Source organism: Argentina silus (genome assembly GCF_951799395.1).
Source record: "Argentina silus genome assembly, chromosome: 9".
Lineage (NCBI taxonomy): Eukaryota > Metazoa > Chordata > Actinopteri > Argentiniformes > Argentinidae > Argentina > Argentina silus.
In genome coordinates, this window is record NC_139663.1 from 11,365,904 (window position 1) to 11,376,452 (window position 10,549).

The following is a 10,549-nucleotide window of genomic DNA, read 5'->3' on the forward strand; positions in this document are numbered from 1 at the left end:
AGTCAATCGGTCACACATTCACAATTAATACTGGCCCCTCCCACTAATCCTTACTTGGGAATACACTTCCGGCTTGCGTCATACCAAAACATTTTCCGCAGAGGCCCCTCCTGTATTGTGTATTCCCACCATGCATCCAAAAATAATGACACATCTTTGTGTTAGCACTTATACTAAATCAACCTTAAAGTACAGTGAACTGTCCAATATCTCTACCTAAATATCAACTGTTGTAGTGACAAACAAGATCGTTACTCTGTGTGTGTGTGTGTGTGTGTGTGTGTGTGTTGCAAGACCCCACATACACATCACATTAATCAGGAGAGGATTTAATAAACTGCACAAAAAGCCATGACATTTTCACATGTACACAAAATCATAAATATCCCAAATCAATACAGGTTTACCCTCTCTGCACAAAATGGGATCAAGTAATTGTCATTTCAACACTGTTATAAGCCAGTTTGTATAAGCCACATATTAATAAACCATTTACACTGAACAGAACAATCTACAGTATTAAGACACTAGATGATTGAGTCAGTAGAGTCTAACCAAAAGTATTTTTTATATTACCCCTTATGTATTTATAAAGAAACCCCACTCAACCAATTGGGCTATTTACATGTCATTTGTTTGAACATTTTCCTAAAAACATACTTCTTTACACTATACTGCGTAGCAACGTCTATAAACCTAAAACTTCATTTGTATCCGTTGGCAAAAAATAAACCTTTTTAAAAATAGGATGAGTAAGGATGACCTATTAACATGCGAAACAATATTCAACCAGAATCGAAACAGAGGCGGCATGTTCCATGTTGTTAAACCAAAATTAAATAGGTTAACAATGTAAAAAAAACAACAACCAAAAGGTCCTAAAAACATTACTGAAAGTATGCCATTCTTTTCTTTTGCCAAGAAATAACCCACCCCAATGTAAAGTATGAGGTCCTTCGATGGTGCCTTTTATTCCCTTCAAAGTAATGCAGTTTGTTACACTGATTTAATGTTGCCAAATTCACCCATTGCCGGTCATGTAACGATTGGCTACTCCCCTCATTTTACTCCCCTTTAAGGCAAGGTATGTAAAATGGTTGCAAATCAACATGCACCTTCGGCCCGTTGGGTGCGGTGGCTATGATTAACACAATTCTTCAGTTTGACTGTGTTCTGCTGCTAATTATATACTTTCCTTACTAAGAAGGGTAACATCTATGATGCATGGTCTATGATTTCATTGAGTCAAACTGATTGAGTTAAAAAATATCACAATAACTTATTGTGGTTCCAAAATAAAAGCATGTCAAAAATAAAATAAAAAATGAGAACTACGTGACTGTTACAATGTTTTGACAATTGCACAGTTTTAAACATGACCTCATGTCCCAGTTAGAACTATAAACTAATTACTGCATTTAAAGGCCTCAGAATATCCATAATATCCTTAAACTGTTACAGAGATCCTGCCCCCACCAACAAAACAAAGACCGTTCTGAGAACTATGGAAACAATGACCAAACGGCAACAAAAGATGGAGATCTAGAGCACTGAAATAAATAAATACATCTATCATTCAAAGATTCAAGGGTTACAATATTAAGGCAATGCAGTGGCATTTTCTTGGTGCTTCTCTAGCCTTTTTTGTTTGTTTAGATAATATATCAACAGCTATAAAGTTCTGGACATTAAAAAAAAAAAAGAGAATTTTCACATGTAGAATTAAATAACTAATAATATGCTTAGGAGAAGAAGTGAGTGATAAATTAATTCGAGACCTGCGCACCATCAAACTCCATCAGACTGCACCGTAAGCAATGGGTAGAGTTCCAAATCCCCACTGAAAAGCCTGCATTACTTTACCATCAGAAACCTGATCACTTTTCACAACAAACCGAGAGGTGTTGTACAACCTTCTGTTGAGCATTCTTATAGCATAAAAAAATAATAAACAAAGTCAGTGCAATGCTCAAGGTTGGCTACTTAAAAACTTAAAAAAGAGTTCCCATTGTGTATAGGGAAGGAACATTGGTGCGAGGCATAAAATTCATTAGAGAAAATGAAGAGAAATTAAAAAGGGCTAAAAGAGTGTGTGGTCCAGAGTATAGGTCAGATGGTCTTCATGTTTAGTGAATGTAGGCTCTGTAGACTGCTGACATGTCGTTATCTGACTGGTCCAGCGCTTTTGCCCTCTTGTAGACCTAGAAAAAGACAGATGGTCAATATGCAAGGAATTGAAAAAGGATAGATACAGGTTATTTACTCAGGTGTGTGTGGGGGTGTGCGTGTGTAGTTGGTAAGTGTCATATGTGAGGGGTAAACCACCCTGCAGTAATATGATTGTACACTTATTTTTTTAAGTCATACAGCATTGTGCATTTCTATTTATTTTTGATGGAAACCATTTAAATTGGTGTAAAATTGACTCAAGATCAACTCTCCGTACTACCAGTCCTCAGTAAGGCCACTACTATAAACAGTGGCCCTGGAGCAGGTGCTGTTGAAAAGTCAACACTGTTGGGAGAAAGAGCGAATTCCTCCTACAATCTCATGGCAGCATTCATGTGTATGTGATTGAGAAGGCTTACCTCATTGGCTGCTGCAGCCATTGGAGTTGGGTGATTGGCGGTGTCACCCATGGAAATGGCTAGCCTCAGATCTTTCTGAATGTGTTTCAAATAGTAGTCTGGTTTGAAGTTGCCCTGTAAAATATCTACAAGGAACAGACATTTTAATTAACTTGTATTGGACAAAGAAAACGCACAAGTAACAAGCTAACCTTTTCCAATCATCAATGCAGGGCATGTTTCTTCAACATGAAAACCAACTTCACAACATGAAGGCCACATATTCCAAGGATATGCTTATCCCGATAGCCTCCCCCACCCCTCCTTCCCATCACAACCTCACACCCTAACTTTTTACAAAACAGATCCAATGTAAACCTCCACTTTTTTTTTTTCGTGACTCACTTTGGCATTTCTGGTCCACAAATGTGCTTGCCATTTGCCCCTGGCATAGGATGTCCAAGAAGGTCTGCTGTGATTGGCCGGTGGCCTGGGCCAGGGTCAGCCCCTCGGCGATGGTTGCCATGAAGCTGCCCTGCACCATGTTAAGGATCAGCATCATCCTTGCTGCATGGCCAGCCTCACCTGACAACACACACATTATGTTATTATTATGTTGTTGGTATTATGTTGGACACATTTCCTTATTATTCATATCACATCATGTATGCATCAGCCTTTACCAAACATTTTTCAGAGCATTGATCATAATTAGTCACACACTAGTAAGCGTATTCTCGGCAGTCTGTTCTCACACAGACCTCTATAGATCGACAAACTTAAAAATAATAATAATAATAATTCCTTCTTCTAGCATTGTGACTGCCTATGGGCCCTGGTCCGAGCATTGATTACTTTATCTTATGATGACTGATAGAGGATTTCACTTACTTAAACAAATGTATTTGTTGTAAGTCGCTTTGGATAAAGACGTCTGCTAAATGCCATAATTGTAAATGTTAATCATATGACAGTGAGAGACCACCTACCAAGGAAGAAGGAGGTCTTGCCCATGGCCTGAAAGCAGCTGCTACAGTCTTCATATACCGTCCGGTCTCCAGCTGCGACAATGACCAGCATCCCATCGTTGGACACCTGTTGACTGCCTGCAACTGGGGCCTCCAGGAAACGGCCACCTCGTGATGTGATGACCTAAACATGGACGGAGAGGAGGAGTGTTGCATGATGCACCGGCTCCACAAAACAATCACAATACCCTGCTTTGAAAACAGTTCTATACTAAGAACACTTAAAAACTTTTAAAAAATAAAATTATAATTAATACCATAATTGCCTGTAGCAGTATTTACTTGGAGCTGTGAGGAATATCATCTTATAAGTATAACATAATATTATATAAGTATAATTTGTCTATATGCTCGTGGAGGGCAGAGGGCAGTGCATGCATTGTGGGCATGTGTGGCTGGGACAGACAATGCTAAACAATCACACATGCAGTGTTGACAAGGAGGACAGAAGGGTGGAAGCCACAAGTGTTGTTGACAAAAAGGATGCCAGAAGTGAAATCTGGCATTACTTTGCTTATAGAGCCAATGATGACGGTGAGTCAACCGAAATCACAAGGTGAATCGAGGGGATCCAATCAGACAGCGACGTTATTAGAGAGCAGCCACTCAGCAACATGATGACTTCGCAACAATTAAGAGGGTAGCCAATGAGAAGTGAGTCGTGATCGAGTGACGAGATGTGGTGTTTACCAGGTGTGTGTTTACCTGTGAGAGCTCTGTGATGGTCTCTGGGTCCACGGTGGACATCTCCACATAACACTTTCCTGGCCTGATCCCCTGCAGCACACCACTGGGACCCAGCACCAGCTGAGAGAGAGAGAAGAAAGGAGAGAGAGAGCAGAGAGAGAAAGATTCCCAGATAGGAGGGAAGAGAGAAGGTGTGTTAAGACTGCCACACTGCCCAAACATTTGAGACTCAAAAGCGCAGAACAAATACCACCTCGGTTCAACGACATCAGCAGTGAGTGTTATACCACGTTCACATAATAACTATAGACGCTAACATAAAGAAAATGTTTGAAACTGAGGAAGTACTTAATAAATGTATCTAATAATCCATTCTCCCAACAATTACTGCCCATTTGTGGGAAAAACAAAAAGTTCACAAATCTTTCCTCCTGTGGCATCCCTATTTGTTTTTTCCTGTTTGTTCCAACACATTGCGATTACACAATGTACCAGTTTTCATCAGTGTGACGTGAATTAGTACTTACATCCCTAGCGGCCTTGGGGTCTGACACGCAGGAGAAAGTGATGTCACACATGGAGACCACTTCTGCAGGGGTCCGCCCTAACCTGGCTCCCTCCTGGATGAAGAGGTCACACTGCCACAACAAGGCAACAGGAAGGGAGGTCAATGACAAACTGGAAATGGTTCATATTTGAACTAAAGCTTCTTATAAATAATCGTATATAATATATATATATGGTAAATGTTGCAGAGGGATAGATGTCTATGTTATCAGAGCAAACTGCATTTGGTCTTAAGGTAAAGAGAACAAATTCTCTTGCCGGTAACTTTGTGTGTCTTCTTGTGGTACCTTTTCTGCTGTGCGATTCCATACTGTGACGACGTGACCCATCTTCAACAGATTGGATACTATTCCGCTACCCATGAGCCCCAGCCCAAGGAACCCTATTCTGTATGTGGAAGAGAAAAAAATACAAATAAAACAATTGAAACATGCCCATCTAAAAAGAAAATGATAGGTGTTAATCAAACACAATCTGTTTAACACACACAAGTGTTTATCATTTACTCCAGTTACAAGGGACCAAGTCCTCACATGAGGTCGGGAAAAGACTAAAATCTTTGGTCAGATCTTTCATTGACATCAATGTATGATTAACACAACAGTCAATACTACATCTCCCATCTCAAATTATGACTTGGCTCTCCGGACTACAACACGGCAATGCCACCTCTTTTTAACGGGATGTCTTGGGTTTTAAAATGAAATGTTTCAAAGAATGTCATGAAATGGAGAACACAAGAATGTGTCACTACATTAAACACACACACAATATAAAATATACAATACTCTTACCGTTTGTCTGTGGGTGTGATGCTGCCATTGATGGCTGTGCTGTCTGCTGCTTGGATAGATGTCGACCCTGTGTCCTTTACAAAACCACAAACGTGATCAGCATTTTTACACAATCACAAAAAGTTCAAAACCACAAAAGAATACAAACAAATGTACCAAGTGATAAAGGTGTGTGAGAAAATATCTGTGTAGGTACCCGAGTGACGACATTTTAAAAAGGCTGTCCATCTGAGACCAAACTTTGAACCCACATGCGAATCAATATAAAATTAAAGTACTAAAATAAAAATAACTCCCTTCCCCAATGAAAGACAGAGCAGATTCTTTGCTGTATCAAGGCACTCCTTCCTGAGGCAAACAAATGGAGAATTCCACTCAAGGGAGATGAATCGAAAGGTCACTGGTTTCTGACCGTTTGCCTGATTTACCTCTTCAATGATCTTCAGACGTTTGCTAATGGGCTCCAACGATGGGGCAGGCTGTGGAAAGAAAAGTGTTTACACTTTCAGTTTACACACAAACAAGAGACTGACCATCCCCTTAAACCAACACACTGAACAGGGAAAACAAAACCATTCTTTAGTTCAGACAGAGGCTAGACTAGCTAGAGTGTGTAGCATGCTTGGCCTGTTTTGGCAACTCACTGAATGTCAACAATGTTATTGAGTTGAAAATACAGTAAATCGCTAACTTGCTCATAGAGCTGTGTCATGACACGTCTTTAGTCCAGAATCTGGTTGTTGTATTGTACAAGTTTCACTTACAAGTTAACTGTGCAGGCTATGGGCTGATAAGTGTGCTAGCAGCACAAAAGATAGACTGGTCGGAAGCGGTAAGGAGTTATCAGTGTAACCATATGCAGTTACAGTTTAACGGTTATGCATACACTTGGGGGTGGTGTGTGTGTGTGTTTGGGGAGAGTGTCTAAATTAAGGCAAGCCGTTATGGAGCTAAGAGTTAATTGGTGTTCAGTGTCATGGAAATACAGTTCTGTATCTTTCACAACTAGGTTTAAATATGCTTCTTACAGTGAGCTAATGCACATTGAGCAAATACAGTAAAGGACTATGGGGCAATGCATGCGAGAGAGGCAGAATAGGGAGGAAGGAGGGAAATGAGACAACATTGTACTTCTGGGCAAACATATGATTAATGTAAACTATAATTAGAGATTAGACTGAAGATCTCAACCACTGAAAATGATACAGCTAAACATTCAGGTTGAATAACTATAAAGCAACACATCTGGCCTAGCCATATATAAAAGGGAAGGAAGGGGGAAAAGAGAGGTTAATCCATATGAAAAACATTTCAAGCAAAAAGACTTATATCCTATATATAGCTTTAGAGGAATATATAATTATATTCCTCTAAAGCTCACCAGCTATGCTCCCGCCTAAAAAGCACAGTGTGCAGTTGCAAAAACCCAAAGCAAACGTTCAAACAAACGTTCAGCAAACGTTCCCTCTTACCTTCTCAGTCTGGCTGAGCAGAAAGTGGTGGAAATGTGGGTCATCCTTTACTGGCTACAACGGAAGAGAGTTCAATTGGAAACTATTCTCTGAAGAGAGTCACTGACCTAATAATAGACTGCTAATGTGAAGCTAGATTCAAGAAATACTTTGCTACAATGATATGCACTGCTTTAAAAAAGGCTTGAAACACAGTATGGTCATCTAAAGTAGGGAGTTCTATGTATAGGCTTGTTTGAAATAAATAGTTTTCCTCAAAACTATATTTTTTGCCATGGAGTACATTACATCAACTTATCCCATTGTTTTCTTAATCATATTTAAGAGCACTCACAGTCAGCAATCTGTGTCATACTGCATCTCCCTCTCTCACAAAGTGGTCACCAAACCATGGTCCCGGAGAGCCACAGGGTGTGCATGCTTTTGTTCTAGCCCAGCACTCTCAACCAAGTAACCAACCATTGGCACTTTGATCAGGTGAATCACAAGCTGGGCAAGAGCAGAAGCCAGCACCCTCTGCAGCCATCAAGGATGAGAGTTGCTGACCACTGCTGGAGCATCAGCCCCTTACAAAATAACTGTAGTTCTGAAGTTAAAAAGTAAATAAATGCTGCAGTTATACTATAGTGACGTGCAGATAAAGCAGAAGGTAAGGTAAAAAAAAAAGAAAAAAAGAAGCAAGACAAGGCAGGCCGTGGGAAGTGTTTCACCTACACTGCTCTCCCATTTGAATCCTGAGCCGGGTCCGGCCCCCAGCCTCTCAACAGTGGACGGCTCTGGGTCAGAGTCAGTTAAGTCCTTCGGGGAAAGAGAGACACATTCACCTTTGGGTTCAGAGTGTGACTTGGTAGACTAGCTAAGCAAGCTACATCTATTGGAGGGAGTGAAGAGGTTTCATTCAGTGGGACATAGGGGTGGCGTCACTGTGTAGATCACTGGGAGGGAGGGGTTTTCGTTCGATGGGGTATGGAGAAGTTGAAATCTGCTACGGCCTATTCACAGTCAGGACAAAGAGAAGGTGTCTGAGTTTCTGGGTTGAGGTATAGCTGTGCATGGAGACTTGGACCACACACACATATATATCACCAGGAAGTCTCTTCTAGTATGAGTGGCTCCCTGCTCATGGGACTGAAGGTGGTAGACAACAGCTAACAAAGACTGGGACCAACACTTGAGTGTAACCTGATGCCGCAGCAGGTGTAAGTTGGACAAATGGCCCTTTAGAGAAAGGCCCTGGAGCTCCTTTTCCTCTCTAAAACAGCATCGTCTGGAAGACTCTTGCATACTGTATACTTGCATGTGGTCCTCAAATGATGCATGTGAAGGTCTTCAGTGCTTGTTAAGCATTTTAACAATCATAGGCCAATTCACAGATGCTGTATACAAGAGGCTTATTCAGGAGGTTGAAGGCTTGCAATTATTAACACTGCAGATAGAAGTGCAGTTTGTAGAGTCAAAACAATTCAACAATTGTTTAGACAGAGTGAGCTCTGTTCATCTCTATGAACATTCCTTAACGTAGCATCCCGGTGAATAGCTTAAAATACTCAAACTTTCAACACTACTCTTGGAGTGGATAACATAGCATATTGATCTATCATGCTATCACACAATAGAACACAAAAACATAGTGAGCTGACCTTAAAACAGTGATCACAACTGGGACTACAGAATCAGTGGCCATATACAACACTGCTTCTGAAGTTGTGGTCAAATCCCTTCCAGAAGGCCCTTGCCATCCGTTCAGTGACGTACACTATCCTAACTAAGGCCTGACCCTTCAGACTCTTGTGTACTTCTGAGTGCTCACTACACTTTAGTGCACTACTGACCTTCTCAGAGGGATCCCTCAGGGCACTGAGATCTTCATCATCCTCCTCTAGGATTTTCAGGGGCTTGGTTGGAGTCTTCTTTCCTTTTGAGTCCCCCTTACCATCAGCATTCTGTTTAAGGATTATCAAGGGAATAACCTAGATGCATTAGTAACTTCACATGGGAGATTTTCAAAAACAACTATATTTCTTTTGTTGAAGTTACAAGCTGGTAATTAAGCTAACATGTTGGCAAGAGAAGCCATGGGTATCCTCTCTTTCAAGTTGCCTTTAGTGGCAGTCTACACTGGGTGTTCCTGTACTAACAGTCAAGACTAGACTAGACTCCTGGTTACCCGAAGTCAACATGTTTATCAAATCCATGTGCCTTGAGGCAAACGTCACCTGTCCGCCCCGTTTGCTTTTGGAGTAAAATACATCACCTGTTCTTTCCCCTTGGCCTTCTTCAGGAAGTCCTCCACTGCATCAACAGCCTGTTGGAAGCGCTTGCCCTTGTTTATCTTGATCATCTCCTCTTTGTGGGGGTGGTAGGGCTTCAGCTGTTCCACCTTTATCCAAGCGCTGAACAATCACACAGACACAGGCAGACATTAGTGTTGGGAATACCGTTCTTAGGTGGGGGAGGATGCAATTATAGGTAGTGTAGTGTTTTCACTTACTGGTCTTCAGTTCCAAAGAATTTCACGAAATGGCATTTTTTGCCTCTTGGTTTTTTCAGGTCCTTTGGAGGACTGACGACCTGGAAATAAATATGCAAAATATGGTTCATGTTGATGCAGGATGAACCACATCACTTGTACTTGAGTGCGGCAATGTATGATTTCAGTGCTACATATCGCTGGTGACTGTCTGAAAACAAATGACGCAATCGACTAAACTTACCTTTCCTGGCCAAGGTGGGTAGCGTCCCAGCTTTCCCCTAAGAATGTGAATGTAACAAGAAGATTAAACGTTTGGTTTAACATTGCATTTTCATCAACTTCGATCTGATGAATACTAGTGCTATCCACCGGATCTGGCAAGATCGTTGCAGTGAAACTGGCTAACGTTAAAACAAACAAGGACGCCTGAGGCTCTCGGACCAGATGGATAACTAGTCTAGATTAATATCTAGGTAGCTATCTAGCTAGCTATCCATCAGGCTAGCGACTACAACGGAGTGGGTTTCTCGAGCACCAACTATCCTTATTAAGTGTGCATTATAAGATACACAGTTACACGTCCGGATAATACGTACGATATATTCAATATTGAAAATCATGTTGCGTCCGGTTTCACTTCTGGGTGCGGCATGTATTTTCTCTCTAGCTAATGTGCAGCTAGCTGTATTATGCGCTGACTCGGGGGTTCGCTGCATTTGTTTGGGTTAGATCGTCAACTATTATGCGAATATTTCGATAGATCTGTCCTATGTAGTTCAATAAAAAAAAAAACACTGGAAACATCTGACAAGACAGCTTCACAGTGAGCAACTAAACTCGACTGAAATGGAATGATTTAACCATGTTAAAATGCATATCTCACCAAACCAGATCCCCGATTCTCAGATGTACGGTCGCCATCTTAGAACTTTACTGAAACGTCGCACTGAATCCAGGGAAA

General features: G+C 41.1%; 1 protein-coding gene across 2 annotated transcripts; it reads right to left on the minus strand.

The window, feature by feature from the left end:
- Nucleotides 1–313: 313 nt before the first annotated feature.
- Nucleotides 314–10,531, minus strand: glyr1 (glyoxylate reductase 1 homolog (Arabidopsis)). 2 transcript variants are annotated; one of them, XM_083677559.1, is made up of 16 exons: nt 10,472–10,531; nt 9,830–9,866; nt 9,607–9,686; nt 9,370–9,508; nt 8,948–9,058; nt 7,830–7,913; nt 7,116–7,169; nt 6,072–6,122; nt 5,644–5,717; nt 5,137–5,236; nt 4,810–4,920; nt 4,301–4,402; nt 3,557–3,719; nt 2,973–3,152; nt 2,589–2,713; nt 314–2,201 (listed from the first exon to the last, which is right to left on the minus strand). In XM_083677559.1, the coding sequence occupies exons 1-16, from the start codon at nt 10,507–10,509 to the stop codon at nt 2,127–2,129; spliced, it is 1,524 nt and encodes a 507-aa protein (XP_083533685.1). In that variant the 5' UTR covers nt 10,510–10,531; the 3' UTR covers nt 314–2,126. The 2 variants fall into 2 exon arrangements, with proteins under 2 accessions (XP_083533685.1, XP_083533684.1); XM_083677558.1 differs by lacking the exons at nt 7,116–7,169; nt 7,830–7,913 and having other exon boundaries at nt 10,472–10,515.
- Between the last annotated feature and the right edge of the window lie 18 nt (nt 10,532–10,549).

What these genes read in the sequence shown, in the direction of transcription:
- glyr1 (XM_083677559.1), bottom strand. Translation starts at nt 10,509, where the DNA reads ATGGCGACCGTACATCTGAGAATCGGGGATCTGGTTTG. An exon ending in AGGCCAAGGGGAAAGAACAG is followed by an intron (nt 9,059 to 9,369) that starts GTGATGTATTTT and finishes ATCCTTAAACAG; the next exon opens with AATGCTGATGGTAAGGGGGA. An exon ending in TGAGGGATCCCTCTGAGAAG is followed by an intron (nt 7,914 to 8,947) that starts GTCAGTAGTGCA and finishes CTTTCCCCGAAG; the next exon opens with GACTTAACTGACTCTGACCC.